The sequence below is a fragment of the Galeopterus variegatus genome, unplaced genomic scaffold (genome assembly GCF_000696425.1).
Source record: "Galeopterus variegatus unplaced genomic scaffold, G_variegatus-3.0.2 Scaffold4194, whole genome shotgun sequence".
In the NCBI taxonomy this organism is placed as follows: Eukaryota; Metazoa; Chordata; class Mammalia; order Dermoptera; family Cynocephalidae; genus Galeopterus; species Galeopterus variegatus.
Window position 1 is genome coordinate 70,847 of NW_007730305.1, and position 18,256 is coordinate 89,102.

General features: G+C 35.5%; 1 protein-coding gene across 1 annotated transcript in view; it reads right to left on the bottom strand.

The window, feature by feature from the left end:
- PDE7A (phosphodiesterase 7A) overlaps positions 1-18,256 on the bottom strand; it is a 108,430-nt gene that overhangs the window by 7,685 nt on the left and 82,489 nt on the right. The window contains exons 5-12 of the mRNA XM_008586977.1: positions 17,166-17,229; positions 13,531-13,626; positions 11,260-11,360; positions 5,428-5,559; positions 5,140-5,231; positions 2,869-3,013; positions 2,144-2,240; positions 898-978 (exon numbers count right to left, since the gene is read on the bottom strand). Coding sequence (XP_008585199.1) covers positions 898-978; positions 2,144-2,240; positions 2,869-3,013; positions 5,140-5,231; positions 5,428-5,559; positions 11,260-11,360; positions 13,531-13,626; positions 17,166-17,229 — 808 coding nt within the window. The remainder of the gene's footprint in view (positions 1-897; positions 979-2,143; positions 2,241-2,868; positions 3,014-5,139; positions 5,232-5,427; positions 5,560-11,259; positions 11,361-13,530; positions 13,627-17,165; positions 17,230-18,256) is intronic.

An 18,256-nucleotide genomic window follows, 5' to 3' on the forward strand; every position in this document is an offset into this window, starting at 1 on the left:
TTCATCTGAAGATTATTCTACTTGATAATCAAAAGAAAAAAGATCTATTTCTTAACAGTCTCACTATCCTCCCAAAAGAAAAACATCGCTTCTGCTAACTTCAGCATTCCCAGCCAGCCTGAGGGCTCTTGGAGATTCAGCATCCCTGCACACTCCTACAGGTCTGGGCCACATTCTTCTTCGTCTTCTCTACCTATCCCTCTGCAGTTAAATCAGTCGCTACCAACTTTCTTCCATGTGAGGATCCTTTACCATTAAAATGTAAGGATTACGTTTCTGAATTTCTGACCCTATATTATGGTCTTTCTTTAACAGTATTGTAGTGGATTGAATTATGTTCCCCCAAAACTCACTGAAGCTTGAATTGTGTCCTCCTAGAGTTAGACTGAATCAATAGGCAGTGATAAAAGAGTCAGAAAAGGAAGCAGTAGTGAAAACTAGTTTTCATATTATGATATGCTCAGTGGGTCACCTTTTCATTTTAAAATGGCAGTCCCAGAACTAAGCAAAAAGAAGCTCCATGTGTAATGTATTGCAAACACAAATAATTTTGCAAATAATGTATTTAGTTTTAGAAAAGAAACAAAAGCTATTGCCTGCTCTGCAAGATTTTGACTTTTATGACCTATGATCAAATGAAAGTAAATTATAAGAGCCATAATAAAGGAAAACACGGACAAAATTTCTTAAGTTATTTTTAAAAACAGAAATGAACATAATTTTAATATTTTATATGAGGGTAATTCAAACATTTTATGGAAAAATAGAATTAAAAGGTAATACAAATCTTTCAAAGAACTTTTTGAATTATTCCCATATTTTAAATATCTTTCTCTTCTTGACAAAATTAAAATAAGTGGCATTTCTAACTAGCTAAATCTAAATATGTATAGTTACCAATCTGTATGTTGGCAATAGATTCAGTCTGACGATCACAAAGTGGACTCACACCCAAACGATACTTTTTTTCTATATCACCTATAAATTAAAAAAAGAGACAGAATTAATAATATGGAATGCATCCATTGGTTAAATATATATATATTCTTTTTTTTTTCTTTTGAGGCTGGTTGGTACAGGGATCCAAATCCTTGACTTTGGTGTTATAACACTGTGCTCTAACCAATTGAGCTAACTGGAGAGCCTATTGGTTAAATGTATAATTAAAGCCTTCATCATACCTGTAAATTCTTTTTTTTTTTTTCCTTTTTTCCTTTTTGTCTCTTTTCGTGTCCGGCAACGGATCACAACCCTCAGTGTAGCACCCGTACCGGACCAGCCTATTGGTTAAATGTATAATTAAAGCCTTCATCATACCTGTAAATTCTTTTTTTTTTTTCCTTTTTTCCTTTTTGTCTCTTTTCGTGTCCGGCAACGGATCACAACCCTCAGTGTCGCACCCGTACCGGACCGGACCGGCAACGGGATCGCAACCCTCAGTGTTGCACCCGCACCTCACTCAGCCAGTGAGCGGGAACCGGTCTGTATGTGGGATCCGAACCCTTGGCGGGAGTGCCGCCGTGCTCCCAAGCGGTGCACCGTAGCAGTGCGCCACCGGGCCGGCCCCATACCTGTAAATTCTTTAGGAAAAACAGACTTAATCCTCATGAGAGGACAGTGTCTTGATTAGTTCTTTTTTAAATTTTTAAATTATTCACTCATAGAAAAGACTACCAATCTGATATCTTTATTTAAGTGAAGGAAGTAGAAAATATTTACTAGCTGGTACCCCAAGACTGTAATTCTGTCAGCATTTTAATTTACAACTTAGATTTTTTAAAGGAAGGTATGTTCAATGAAGGCGCTTGGATTCTGGCTTTAAATCACAAGACAATGTCTTACATATTCATACGGCCATGCCCTCTGACAAGACAAGAATGAAGCAAGTGCATGGAAATCTTTCTGTACAGTAAAATTTCCAGCCTGATCTATGTATATTCATAAATGCATATATACATGTGGTCTACTAATTTTCAAAACAGATGCTTAGTTCGTACATTATTGATTATATGTACATCTACTGTGAATTGTCACTAAAAATATCAAGCACCTTACTGCTAAACTCATAAGTGGTTGAGTTTTTATTTGTTCTTATGATGCTAACAAATAAACTGAATAGATTATTTGCAATATTGTAACTTGCCTTGATGAAAGAATTCCTCTGTTACTTTTTCACTCCACTGCTTGCTTAATTCCCAGGTCCGACATGGGTTACAAATATCAGCACATTTCAAAGCCATCTAGCAAACAAAATATTAAAATTGTTCTAAGAAAAAAAAGTAAAATCTGAATTGTACTAAGTTTAAATAATACTCTAATAGTGGAAAAAAGAACACTTTAAAAAAAGAGAATACATATTGCAACAAATATTCATTGTCTTTTATATTAATTTTATGATGTTATTGGCTCTACCCATTGCTTTTTGCAGAAATGCTGATGAAGAGGCTGTAAGACTGCTAATCTAATTATACATGCTTGCTAATACCAAGGAGCCAAGCACAAGGACTGGATGAACCATAAAATATAAACAAATAAGCTATAAATAAATAATTCATTTCTCTCTCCCATTTTTTATATGTGAGAATTTATTAGAACAAAACGCTGTTTGTTGATTTACATCCTAAATCTTGCAGAAATTGTTTTCATCAGAAATCTTGAGTATGAAAACTACTAAAGCAATGGTGCCTTCACAGGTAGCAGATCCACCAGTGATCTCCTTCAGGAAACCGTGTGTACTAATTGAAGGAAACACCTCACCTTTCCCTCAGGATTTAACCAATCTGAAAAACTATACTAGAATATTTCATTTTTATTCTAATACTCACATGATTTACCCTAGAAATAGAATCTTTCCAAGCCCCATTTTACCTGTAAAACCAAATGCCTATGTCTGGTGTCTTCTAGGCATAAGTCACCTCTATCCAAATGGGACCTAAATAATGACAGATATTCATTCTGACGACTGATGTCTGTGGCTAGTATCAAAGCACCTATCTGAGTCTCCATTTGTTGCCTGGAATTGGAGAAATATAAAGAGAAAATGTTAGGCTTTCTATTAAATAATTACTTCTTGATATTTTTTCTTAACCTTAATACTTGAAAAGCTTTATACAGCCCTAAGATATTCTAACTGCCATTCAACTTAAAATTTATCACAAAAAAAAGAATTTAAAAAAATGCATCAAAAAACCATTAAAATAATCAAAACTGAAACCAAGAGAGTTTGTAGAAAAATGCCAATATGCAAACATTTTAAAAGGAGTGCATTAATTTTGCCAGCCAAGGTGGAATTATTTGCTTAAAAAAAAATCGATAAACATTGGTATGTTGTTTGAGAAAATTCTTTGCTGGAAAACTCTTGTGGTGAGGGTAAATAACTTTGGTTTCTTTTTTAGTTTCTAAGATCTGAAAGGCAGAAGATTCAAATGGAGAGAATAAAAGCCCATTCAACTGACTCCTACAGACATTCTGACTAAGATGTCTGATGACATTCCACTAAACAATTTAATAAAAGATAGATTCAACTGTATTTTCAGGGTTAAACTCAAGAACCAATCAGTCATCTGTATACGAATATCCAAATTCTCTGGAAGGAAAAATGTAACCTGTTAGTACAAATAGCAAATACACTATATCATTTTAAAAACTGCCTCCAGTCAAACAACAAGAGAAATGCACTTTTAAAAAAAATTCCTGCCTGTTGTTTTAATGGGCTGTAGCAAATGCTATCTTTGTATAATGATCAGTAAAAAGCAGTAAAGATTAAAAGCCTCACAAATGAAAACCCTAAATGAAGAAAACATAAAAGAATATTAAATAAAATTCTAAATGAAGAAAAACTAAAAGAATGCTATTAAGTAGTATTCCTTATTTTAGTTTTTATTTTCATTAAATCTGAGAATTCAACAGTGTTAATCATCAAATACAAAACATGATTAAAAGGGAATAATGAGGCAAACATTTTAATCCGCCTTAATAAAAAAAAAACCCATAATTTCTATATACAAACACTGTATGGTTTAAGCTGTTTTTATATTTGTACTGCAGCAAGAAATGATTTTACTTACAAGAAATATTGTCATACTCCAAATGGTATCAATGAATAAAGATTTTTAAAAATAAAAAATAAAGTCCAGCTTTTTTCTTATGGTTGTTACAAGAAACACTCATTTTTTATACAGTTGTTTTAAATTAAGAAAGGGAAAGGATAGAACAGTGAGTAATATGTAAATTTTAATACCCAAACGTATTTTCGCATCTCACCATTTTGCTTGACTTGGATGGTTTCCATCCACTTCCTTGGTTTTCTGAGGGCATCTTCCCTCAGTGCAGCATTAGTAGCAAAAGCTTTTGTTTGTGGACCACATTGAGGCAGTGATGTGAGGTTTTTGTTAACCTCTTCCATCATCTTGGGTTTATTTACATAAACGCTTTTTATTAGGCTCTTAAATGGGCTGCTTAACATTAAATATTTTTTTTATAAAATATTAGTATTTTCTGTTGTTCTTTCTCTATTATTTTCTCCTGTAGCTCCAGAAGTGACTCCAGGACTATGCTATTGAACATATAAAACACACTCTTTACTTTCTTTATCAATTTTGAAAACTATTTTCTGTTGTTCTTTCTCTATTATTTTCTCCTGTAGCTCCAGAAGTGACTCCAGGACTACGCTATTGAACATATAAAACACACTCTTTACTTTCTTTATCAATTTTGAAAACTCCCTGACAGATTTTAACGAATCTATTTATTATACAGACTGTTTACTTTCCATCAAATTTACCTTTATACCTAGACCTTAAGGTTTTATTCAGAGTATAAAGTGAAAATATGTAATACCTATGTATGTAAGTAAGTAGTAACCATGACTGAGCCACTGTGTATTTGGAGTGTATTCAAATCCATGGGATGGTCTTTCATAAAAATAAATATTCACTAAATTATTACTAAGTACTGTAGAACAGGTTTAAATTATTAAAATTTTAATTCAAACTTTAAAAAAAAGATATTTATCCATTAAATTTAACGAAAACTGTGGAACAACTGAACATAACAACAATTTTCAAAACTTTGTAAAATACTTTGCCAACTTAATTTCCATAGTTGATAACAAATTAAATTTGTCTTAATCCAACCTACCTGCTTTCTAATGGCATATGTGAGAATAAACCAGATTCTCTCAATAAGCCCACCGCGGATCTCCAGTGGTGATTTTCTAGTACTGAGGTATTCTAGAAAAAAGTACGTTTCTGAGTTATTTAATAGTTAAGTTTCTTTCAGAATGTAAAGAATTATTTGTTAGTAATATTAATCTGGTTGAAATTCTAATATTGATTGAGAATTTGTTTTCATTCCTCATTTCTTCGAAACATGAAACATTTTCTAGAATGCAAAAATGTTCTATTTTGATGATAAAATTGCACTGACCTTGTATAAAGTTGCCAAGTAATGGTTAGTTTTAATAAGGAAAGGTTGATTAACACCTGGATGATCCAGATCATGAGTGGCAGCTGCAATTAAGCTCAGCAAGATATCCCAAGGAGTTACAGAATTGGCAAGCTAAAGTGTGACAAAGAACAATTAATCATAAACATTTATGAAACAAACTCAACACTATTATAATAGTTTTGAATTAGCAGCCAAGGGTAGTGTTGACAGTCTCCTCCCCACTCCTGTTGTTTTTATAGGTGGACTGTTCGTTAATGCCACCAAGCGCCTGCCAGGTGCTGGCCTCATCATGACACTGGCGTAGGCATGACTGACAGAATCCCTGCCCACACGGAGTTTACAGAGCTCATCCTTAGACTGTTTCATTTTTAACAAACTTAATTAAAATGGTAGCTAAAGCATAACCATTCTTTTTGAGAAATAATGGCTTGAAAATGACAAACACAGGTATGCATATTGTTTTTATTGCAGCCATTGCCAAACAGAAGACCTATAACTTGGGAAGTGTTTATCAACAAATTGATTATTGGATTTAAAAAATATGATTTAAAATGAAAGGTTATTCCTGTAGTCCTAATGTTTAAGGACATTGTTGAGTAGCCATGTGAGCAGAAGTCTAATAAAAGCCTTTCCCAATAGATAAATACATTCAGAACAATGGACACAATGTATTCATGTCAGAAAACACAATCTTGTAAACTAGCAGTTATAATTTTACTCTCAATAATCATTTCCAAACTTATTTGACATAATAAAATAATCACAATAAATAAAAGTTTATTATTAGCTGACTGAAATTTTCAGTGATAAAAAACTACCACCCTGAATGTATCATCTGCTTTTCATAAATCACCCCTCATTTTCTGGCAAACTTGTACTTATCTTTTAAGTTCCAACTCCACTGACCCACCCTCCTTGTTCTCTGCTTCCAGCCCCTGCCCCAGCAAGGACTGATCTGTGTTCTACAGCACTTCACACGTCTTGTCACAATAACACTCATCAGAGCATGCTTTTCTTTAGATGTAAAAGAGGACAACAGTGGCTCCCTAAATTTTTATGATCTTTTGCCCTAACTGAAAAATTTTGAGCATACACCATCAATACAGGTATATTTACTTACAGATTATAATCTGTAATATTATATACTGAACTACATATATAGCATATTGTAAAACAAAGATGAAAATTGAAAGTTTTAAAAATATGAGATTAAAAAATATAGATTAAACTTTTATTATTTTCTTTCTATGCCAGAATGGATCATCTTTTTCTACAACCCTGTGGTAAGTTCATCTCAGTCAGAAAAATCACTGTCTGAGAGCTTGAATCTCCTGGAAAACTGTAAACTATCTAAAGACAGAGAATGTGTATTATTTATTTTTGTAGGACATGCAAAAGCATCTTAAAAATAAAGATTTTTTAAAGCACTGCTTACTAATCAAGATTAACAGAAGGCATGCAAAATGGAGCATACTGCATATAAAGCAACTTCTCTTCCTTGACATATAAATGAATGGGCATGGGTGTGTATATTTTATGAACATGTAATTTATTAAGCAATATGTAAAAGTTTTATATTCTTGTGATAACTAAAACAGAATGAAAGTGGCAGAAGAATAGACACATACCATCCTGGGAGAATACAATAATCCATAATTAGACTTATTAGAAAAACGAATGTATGACTACATATGACATCAAACAATCTCAGGTAGGTTAAAGAGTTAACCATTAAAAACAGAAACATGAGAAGCAACTAAATTTTTAAAAATTTGTAGAAAGAAAAGTAAGTCTGAAAACACAAATACAAAAAAAGAAAAATTTGACTCTATAAAAATGTAACATTTCTCCTTGTAAAAATAAATCTTCATGAGTATTAAAACAAAGACGAGGAATTCAATGACATTAATACAACTTTTTAAAGTGGATTTTAAAAAAGACAAATGTTATTTCCATCCTGTGGTTATATCTAGTAAAACCCAGCAATAAAGAAGAGTTGTGTGAAGAAGAAACTGCAAGTCATTTAACATCTGTGGAGGTTGGACTGCAATTGCATCTGCAAAGTTATCAGGGCCTTTTTCAATAAAACCAAAAACTATTAAATAGTGAGCTTCCCTGTGTTCAACAAAAAACTTGTTTTCATTGTTTGCTATCATTATGCTGATTTCCCACTGTAATGGTTATTACAAGTGTCTAATTCATTTAATACAAGACTTTAATCAATTTCAGAATAATTTTAGCAGCTGTGATGTAGCAAAATGTGAAAAAATAACTAATAACTGAAATTAAAATGCAAACTAGGAGGGCTGGCCCGTGGCTCACTCGGTAGAGTGCGGTGCTGATAACACCAAGGCCACGGGTTCGGATCCTATATAGGGATGGCCGGTTTGCTCACTGGCTGAGCGTGGTGCTGACAACACCAAGCCAAGGGTTGAGATCCCCTTACCGGTCATCTTTTTAAAAAAAAAAAAAAAATGCAAACTAGGGAAAATATTTTGTAGGAAATGACAAAGACCTAGACACACATTTCCCTAAAGAGGAAATACAAGAAAAAAAAAAATCTAAGCTCAAAATTGACCCAAACAAGTAAATTAAAGTGAGAGTTTTTTCCCTGCTAAATTGCCAAATCAAAAATATATATCTAATAGCAGAAAGAAGGTAACTGAGATACTCTCTTTTTGAGGGTAAAAATAAATTGGTACTATCATAAAGAGACTAATTTAGTGAGATAAAATATACAGATTCTGGATATATTATGTCAGTCCTGAAACTTATTAAGAAAAGAACCTCCCACATACAAAAAGGAAAAGCACAGGGAGGTATTTGTAGCATTAGCTGTAACATTAAAATCAGGCACAATCTAGAGGTCTAAAAACAGAGAACTAATACAGTTAAAGTGAACCTACTCAATTATAAAGACCATACTGCAACATCCATTTGCTAACACAACTCATGTTTACTGAGCACCTAACAACGTGCCAGCACTATTCTAAGAGACAGGTGTATACATTAATGAATGGACAGACAAAAATTCCTGCCCTGGGGGGGCTGACATTCTTATGGTTTCCACATTAGGTTCCAGTATGTTCCATGACTGAGATTCCAGAGGTCAAAATTTACTTCTTATACACAGTTTTTGTCATCAGCAACTAGCATGTCGCTAGGCATATACTTGGTACATGAATAAAGGTACATCCACAAGAAAAGAAACTCAACCATCATCAGTCTTGCTGGCCTCGAGAGGGACGTGGGGGCCAAGCTCTCATTTCAACTTTCAGGGACAAGTAAACAAGGTTTAAAGGTTCAGTAGGTTTGCTTATCTCTGGAACATGTATAAGTATAATTTTTATCCGGGCCTAGTTTAAATACAGTTATTCATTAATTTAAACTCAAATGTAAACATGAGAACAAACATTAAAATAGGAAATGGAAAAATCACAACCTCCCCAGCTGACAACTATAAATGTTATTACTGTCAATAAATCAAGAAAATATCAGGCTTAACTGGAACAAAATGCTTTATAATCTATACAAATTCAGCTTTGAGGACACAAAAAAATAGATATTAAAGTTAAAGATGATGCATATACAGACGGCCCAAAAAAATAGATATTAAAGTTAAAGATGATGCATATACAGAGAGAAGGATCTGTTCTCTAAGTTCTCAGTATTTTCTTGGGCTTGGAATATTTCTTGTTTTCATTTACAGAAGAGTCCAAGAATTAGCTCTTAATATAAATCATAAGGTATAAAAATTGAAAACAAATTTCTCACTAAATACAAGTATATATATTGAAGCCTTTCTACTTACTACTCCCTCTACACCTGGATTTTTCTATAGCTGACTCCTCAGTTATGCACTTTCACCTTAAGTGGTTTCTGACTACTCTACCTAAAGTTGCAAACTCTTGCCATCCACCCAGTCACTCTCCAGCACATTACTCTATTTTGGTTTCTTCATAGCAGTGATTACTGCAGTACAGATCAAAATTCTATTTATCTGTTTGTTTAATGATTGCCTCCCCTATTAGGATGTAGGCTTCACGAAGCCAGGGGCCTTTCCCGCCTTGTTCACCACTACATTCCTAGCACCAGGACAGTGTCTGGCATGTAACAGATGCTCAATGAATGTGTACTAAGTTAATGACAACGCTCAATAATGGGATGCTATGTGAAGGCCGAGGAAATAAAAGTGATACAAACTTAAAGTTTCCAATTTTTTACAATTCACTTCAAAAACTTTGACTCTGTTTCTATATGATAACTATAATAAGGAAAAAGAGAGCTGCTTGCATCTTAAGGCTTAGTGGTTTGATCTGTATCCTTAATTGAAGCTTTGGCTAGAATTCACTGAGTATGTTAATGATGAAAAATATTTAGAAGATACATAGGCAAAAAGTGTTTAAAATCACATTTGTATTCATTTTTGTCACAGGCCTCCCACACTTCTTGCCTGGCATTACCTGTTTCCTTGCCCCTGGCTGCTCCGGTTGGGTGTGGCCAGTGGGAAAAGCCTTCACTGACGAGTTAGGCCTCCTCTGCACCCCACAGACTCATCTCCCTCATTCCATTTACAAGACTGTATTGTATGTTGGTTACTTACAGTTTCTCCCACAAGATTCTCAAACAGAGGTTTCAGTCTTGGCCCCAAGTTTTTAAAAAATTTAACTAAAAATTGGGGCACTTGGGAGTATACTTTTGTTAAAATTATACACACAAAAGTTATTTATTTTATTACTGCATTTAAGTTATATGACAATCAAGTTGACTTAAAAAAATGATACATATACTAAAATAACTCAGGCCTTTTCACATATTCCACAATTCCTTTAAAAATCAGAAGACTGACGGAGGTCTCAAGTCAGCACCAACCGGCAGGGACTGGTTTAGCCAGCTGCCTCACTCCTGACATCCAGCCAGAAGGAAGAGCCCAGAGGAGGTCTAGAGGTAGGCAGCCACCCAGCTAGAGGTAGGTAGCAGGCAGAAGCTCCAGGGAGAGGAAACATGCACGGGCAAACAGATGTGCATCTCAGCTCTGACTTCTCTCCTATACTTCAGACTCTTATCCAACTCTCTACTAGACTTCTCCATTTGGATGCTGCACAAATACATCTCACTCCGCACATCCGGACTGGAACGCTTCATCCCCACCAGCCCAACCCCCACACTCGCTCCTCTTTCTCCACTCCTCCTCTCACTGAAGACTTCCACCTTCCACTGAACTGCCCAAACCAGTCTTCATCGACTCCTCCATTTCTTTCCCCCAGACACATTCAAACACCACACCCTGTTCATTCTAATTCCCAAGAGATCTTACAAACCATCCACTTCTCTCCCTCCCCAAGCCACCCTGATCTCTGTCATGGAGCACTGAAATAGCTCCTGGCAGGCATTCATGCTTAGGGTCTTGTCCGATTCATTCTCACACTACAGCCAGGATAATTTTCTAAGTATCCTGCTTCCATTCTGTAGCTCCCCATTCATTTTCTGAGCCAGACTGAGGCTGTCCCTGCCCTCATGCTGCTCATGTGGAACTCAGCGTAAATGCCAAACGTTGTCACACATTGTTCAAGGTTTCAAGTGATCGGGGCCTTGCTTGGACTTCTCCAGCCTCTCTCTCAACAATCACCCCAACTCTGGTTGCTGAATTTACAAATATAGCCACATTTAGCAATTTGATCGAGCTAGATCTCATTCTTACGAAGGAAGCTTCTGATTTTGAGTAAAGTCACTAATGTAAGGAAAAGTATTTGAAAGTAAATCACAAGGAATTTTCTTACGATCTTCACCTTATGTAAATGAACCCCTTACCTTAGGTTCTTTTAAGTAACAGTGCATGGCCTGAGTAACGTCTGCAGCATGGACTGCATTGTGGTAGGGATTTTGACTGTGGTAATCTTCTTGAATCATAACTGCATCAAAGAAAGAAGACCCCAATTTTACTGAAAATGGGACATATGTACAAGTACGAAACTGTGATAATTATGAATTAACCATTCACACGCTTCATGTAGCTATCAGCTAAAATTTTCCAAATTCAGAGAGATGATAATCACCTCACAACTAACACATATACCCAAAGAATCAATACCAACCTGACTCCTAACTTGTTTGAAAATTTTTTCAATAAGAACATATTCATGTCAAAATTGTAAAATAATTTTTTTTTTCTTTTTCTGTTTTTTTTTTTTTTTTCCTTTTTGTCTTTTTTCATGACCGGCAACGGATCGCAACCCTTAGTGTCGTGCCCGTACCGGCCCGGGACCGGCAACGGGATCGCAACCCTCGGTGTTGCTCCCTGCACCTCGCTCAGCCAGTGAGCGGGAACCGGTCTGTATGTGGGATCCGAACCCTCGGCGGGAGCGCCGCCACACTTCCCAAGCGGCGCACTGTAGCAGTGCGCCACCGGGCCGGCCCCCTTTTTCTGTTTTAAACTATGAATCTATCATGGAGCCAAGTTTCAATAAGAACATATTCATGTCAAAATTGTAAAATAATTTTTTTTTTCTTTTTCTGTTTTAAACTATGAATCTATCATGGAGCCAAGCTCTTCTGACTTGTTTTAATTTTAAAAGTTTCTCAGTTTGATAAAAACAGTACAATTCACTCAACAAATATTTACTGCCAGGTACTGTTCTAGGTACTAGAAATTCAGCAGTACACAAAAGCTAGCAAAAATCTTTATGAAGCTAAAATAGTACAAACACTGGGCTTTATGAAAATGACACAATGTGTGCATCACGGTTTTGGATCTGGAATTAGGTTTTCAGTACTAGGGGAGGGCTTTTGTTAATCCTGCCTTCTAGCTCAGTGCCTGTTGTGCTACCATGGAAGAGCAGCAGATTAGGATTAGGGGAGTCATGCCCCACCATCAATCCTGAACTATGGCCCCAATGGCATCACACTAATCCAGTGGTCTCTAAGGAATGTGAGCCTGCCCTAAGCGGGGGGAAATATAACCCACTAGCGTGGGAAAGAGCACTAGAATTCTGCATGTAGTTTGATCCTGTCCTTTATGATAGCCTTTTTAAACACCCTTGTTAATATCTATTTTTATATTTCATAATTTATATATTAGTACAGTGTTACAGGCATACTACTTATAAATAAATATGCATTAAAAAGTTTCTCAAAAGTCCTAGGTAATAAATGTATCTTACTTTGGTACTTAAGAGGAAAGAAAATGTTATTTTCTTGCTTTTAAAAAAAAAGGATAAGAAAGAATTCTCATACTGCTTAATTTTTTCTAAAATATTTCTTTACGTGGTGAAATACTGTAAATTTTTTCCTAGCAGATCAGTATCATGTAAATACTCTGCACATTTAAACATATTCAGAATAATCTTTAAAGTCTACTGTCAAGAGATTTCAGGGATCTGAAAAAAAAAGACACCTAAGGGCAATACACCTGATCTTTTAAAGTTTTAGCCTTCAAAAATTTAGAAAAGTAAAGAAATTATGTCATCTTTGTCAACAAGTTGTGGCCGATCTAAAAGACTGATTGCAAAATCATCCCAGTTCTTCACAAGTCCCTGTATCTGTGGCTCTGAAACTTTGCAGCTTTTCCATTGAGAGGCACAGGTTCATTCTCCAGTCTGATTTGCTTTGGCTGACAGCACTCTGCAGACGCGAAAATGGGCCAGTTCTGAGCCTGGGGCTCCAGAGGCCTATACACATCAGCTCTCTCGGCAATCTGCCACTGCTGTTCAAACAAGATCAGCTTACAGTAAAATAATAATTCTTTCTTTTCTATTTTTAATCTATTATGGTACCAAACTCCTCTGTCTCCTTTTAATTCTATAGGAGACCATGTAGAGCCAACCTGGGTCAGGAGCAGGGTCTCAGCTGAGGTCCCAGCCAAGCCCTGCTAAGCTCACGTGCAGCTCACCTGTTGCTCACTGCAGGTACACAAACTAGCTCAGACAGGCCAGAAGAAGCATTCTATAGCCCCACAGATGCACAGCTAAATAAATGTGTGTTTTAAGCCACTAATTTTGGACTATTTGTTATAGAGCAATAACTAGCAAAATTTAAACAAGTTCTTATATAAATATTTTTACTGTTAAATTTAGAATCACTTACCTAAAAATCTACGAAGTTTCATCATATCTAAATGGAAGTACTCAATTAATCCATGAAGACTAAATAAATGAAAGGTTAAGCTTACTAGACTATTTCCTAAAAAGAAAGAAAAGATATTACATTAGTAGGAAATACAGCTAAAATGATTACATTGTGCTTTCAAACAAAAATTTCCAATATAAAATTTCCAATATGGAGAGCACTAATTCCTACTTTTTGTCTATCTAAAATTTGCGTCTAATTTTACCAGTTATGAACTTCTTTAAATGTAACATCTTTGTTTTACTCTAAGAAAAAATGAATTTTTGTTGTTTCAGTTTTCCACAACCACAGAACTGAAAAATTAGCATTTTCAAATAGATTAATTTTTTAAAAAGACATTCAACTTTCCAAAGCACCTAAAATACGGCTGCACTTAACCTCTTCTCCTAACATCCCCTCTACCAGTGTATACACAGATATTTTAGAATGTATATGTATATTTAGGTTATCATAGGGTTCTCCCCAAACTATTTTCCAAACCTAACAAAACAAATTATTAATTTCTAGGGTCTAGAATAAGTTTTAAGAAAGCTACCATCTAATGGGAAAATACCCTCTTCTGGAATTCAGGCAAACTACAGTAAGGGACACATGTACTGCCCATTCCCCCACCCCAACTAAAAACGTTAAAGGAATCTGACAAAAACCAGTCTATTAAATTGTACTGCCCATATCAAATTGGAAAACTGCATGCAACATTATTTTCTCTTTCAGTTCACAAGACACCAACTGAGTATTTTAATACAAGTGAATAAGAACACAAGTCAATGAAACACTTCAAAATGAGATGCTTAGTTGTGTTAAACAGAAAACAGGCACACAACTTTTTTTTTTAATGGAAATGGAAATAAACACTTTCTTGGAAAAGAAAAATATATTTACAAAAAAAGTTACCCTCATTAAAATATACCAAAGGATAGGACTGCCTAATGTGTAGTGGTGCTCAATAGTTTTCAGAAAGTAATCCTGGATGGGAGCTGGCAGGATTAGGCTATCACCACAACACAGGCCTGGGGACTAGTGTCCTCATAAACCAGGCAGCTTTCAGGGATAACAAGTCATATCTTGCTATCTAACTCTCATCCCTGTAAAAGGAACATCAAATGCATCCTACCAGACAATAACTAATTTCCTTCTTGGATCAGACAAGCTGGGGGACTTCTGTCTTGGCATGAAGCACTGAGTTTTATCTCTTTACTCTTCCTTGTCTTCCCCCCACTATCATCTGGGAAATACCAGAGTAAGAAATATAAGAAAGTACTGGATCAATAAGCAAGAAGAGAAAACTGTACACTTGGATACCATGGAAATATATCTTCCAAAATTCATTTCGGGCTAAGCAGTTTTGAAAGGAAATCTGTTCTAATTACATAATGCAAGTAATTGTCTTCTGCCCATTGCTCCCCAATAATCTCTCTTCAAGTAGAGAATTCTTACAACTTTCAGGTAGCTGTGGTTAGCTGAAGTATATATCGCCACCTGTAAAATCAAAGGTGGGTAGCTAAACATGGATGGCTTCTACTAACCCCTAATTACCTGCAATCAAGCCTAAGAAGAAACCTTTCAACCACCCTCTCCAAAGACTCAGTTCCAGGGGTGAGGCAATGAATGGAAAGGCAGAGTGCTCAGTTAACTAAGTAGACTGGTGGTCATTACTGCTATCCATGCTACACACTGTCAAGATCACTTCACTTTCATCACCAAGCCCCCTGAATAGCAGGGTAGATACCTTTTAAAAATAAAACTTAGAGAAGAACAATCAACCATTCCAATGAGTGACAAGCATCCCAGTAGACTAATAATAGGCTATGAGCTGTTGGAGTTCATCTAAAGCTAAACCTTGAGGGTGACAGGGTAGCATTGTTTCATCTACATTTATCTTGAGATACCTAAAGTGATATTTTGTTGAGTTAGGAAAGAGGGGTTTCCCAGATTTAGAAGAAGGTGGACCACCTGGTATTTCCTGACCTGTACTTTCAAAAAGGAGAATGCCAAGGGGACGGCCACTTTGTAAATGATATTAGCCTTTCCTGTGTCAATGGGCCAAGGTGGGGGCAAGGAGAGGCACAGAACACTTAAACTCCAAACACCAAAGGGCAAGGAAAGATGGAAGAGAAAGAGAACAGGAAAAGAACAGAAAGGCAGGGAAGTAAGAGGGTAGCTTTGCTGGCACAGGCAAACTTCACTGTCTTCACAATTTTGCCTAGGATCAGTCTAATGTATCTTCTGTCAACAGTGCATAGACAATTAGAAGGTATTTTTGCTAAGCACTGCCATGCAGCTTAGAGGGAGTAATGTAGTGATACTAAAAGAGCCACATTGGTCATCAAGATAAAAGTTGTATTTGTTTGTCCATTTTACATATTTTGCTTCTTCATGAAAAAAGCTTCATTCCAAAGTGAAATAAGAAAAAGAAGATGATTTCAAAGTACAGCAGAACCACACATTTATTTCATCATTCTAAACATTCAGAACTGACTTCTTCTCAATGACTTCTTCTCAATGTACTTTCTACTCTCCTTCATTTTTAAAGGTATTGAGACAAAATGCGCAAAAACTAGTTGAACTACATGTACCACCATGAATTAGGCCGAAAATTTCACCCTAAATAAAAGTGATTCCCAAAGGGAATCTTGCTCCTATTCCCAAGGAGAATAAAGAAACCTTCCCCCCAAACAAAACTGAAAATGCCCCCCCCCCCCAAGCAAAACTAAACTCAGGAGGTGGTAAGCAGATCAGAATCACTTGAGGGCATTTTTTTTTTTCCTTAAATCATTCATACTCTCCGTAGATTCTAATAAGCCCTCTTAAAGAAGCTACAAGCTCTTCGCATCCCACCAAGGGCAAGCAGTGCCAGAGGGAACCATTGGAAAAAAAAAACCCCCCCCCCAAAAAAAACCGAAAAACCCCCCCCCCCCCCCAAGCAAAACTAAACTCAGGAGGTGGTAAGCAGATCAGAATCAGTTGAGGGCATTTTTTTTTTTCCTTAAATCATTCATACTCTCCGTAGATTCTAATAAGCCCTCTTAAAGAAGCTACAAGCTCTTCGCATCCCACCAAGGGCAAGCAGTGCCAGAGGGAACCATTGCTGCTGATCATCACATGCCACATCTCTCAAGTGTACAGAGAAAGAAAACCCTGAGAACCACAATGCTACAAGAGAGGCTGCCTCTCAAAAGATACTGAATCCACTATGCATCTGGGGTTATCAAAACAGGAATATAATATCAGAAGGTGTCATTGTAAATGGCCACAATCTAAAAGAAGCCAAAAAAGAAAAATCAGAACATAATGAGATAATAATGTTCACTTTGGGTTATTAATAACGGCAGCACTGATTGCCAATCAGCCAAGTCATGATCATGATAATGACTTTTGATTACTGCTAACGGTAACAATCAAAACACAAAATTATGAGACTGATTCTCTAAGCTTTTAGAAAAGTCACTAAAAAAGGTACAAAACATTGCTCACTCTGCCAGCAGAGGGCTCATAACCTAGGTCAATGAAAGCAACAACCCACCAGTGGCTGTACCATCAATGCAGTGATCTAGAGACTACATTAACTTGAATAGGTCAAATTCTTCACTTACCATTTGTTAGTCTATCAAATAGAAAGATATCAAAATTCCAATTTCCAACTTTTTCCAGCATACACTGAAATGAAAACCAAACATTCCTACTGTAATTTAATTTCAATAACATTCTCTGTTTTGAAGATAGTCCATAGAGAAGTTAATGAAAATGGACAGCGATTGATTTACTTTAAGAAATACCAAATATTATTCTCCTTTTAATAATGACTTTTCCAATTGGCTCCAAAAAATGTCCAAAGGAATAAATTTCTTTTGAAAATTTAAATTTTTTTTGTTTTTCAATTAGTAAATACACAGGTAAGGTTAGTGTTTCTTTCAACTTATTTGTATAGTCCCACAAACTCTCAAGAATTCTAATATAATTTAACATCATAGAAGTGTAGTTCATATGTGGCATGGTCTAGAAACTAGATTTTAACAATTTAGTAAAAATAAGTTATAATAGCTACTGAGTACTAGTATACTCCAGGTACTGTTATAAGTATCTTACTTACTTTTTTACCACTTATACTACTAACACTATCAAGTAGAAGTACTAGTATACTCCAGGTACTGTTATAAGTATCTTACTTACTTTTTTACCACTTATACTAACACTATCAAGTAGGCATTGTTTTCAATCCTCATCTACCAGATGGGGAAACAGGCAAAAAGTGACTAACTTGCTCAGATAGAAAGTGTGAGAGCTGGGATTGTAAATCAGGCAGTCTGATTCTGAAACCCAGGCACCTGACACTGATACTGTACCACGCTTAAACTGTCACTCCTTTTTTTTAAAAAAAAGCTTCCAATTTAAGGGATATTTTTTGTACTCTTTAGATATCTTTATAAAATAATTGATAGAATTTACTGCTTTAACTTTTAGAATGATGTGTACTTCAGTCAAGCAAATAAATACACAAAGGCCCTAAAAACCAAATATTTTTACAGTACATTTTCTTAACCTGAACATTTTGGGGACTTTTTCAGAAAAAACTTTTATTTTGCATCCAAAAGATCATTGTTTGTATACATTTACGAATAAATTGATAAGCAACACCAAGATACTACTATTAGATTATTATCATAGTACTAATGACCAATGATAG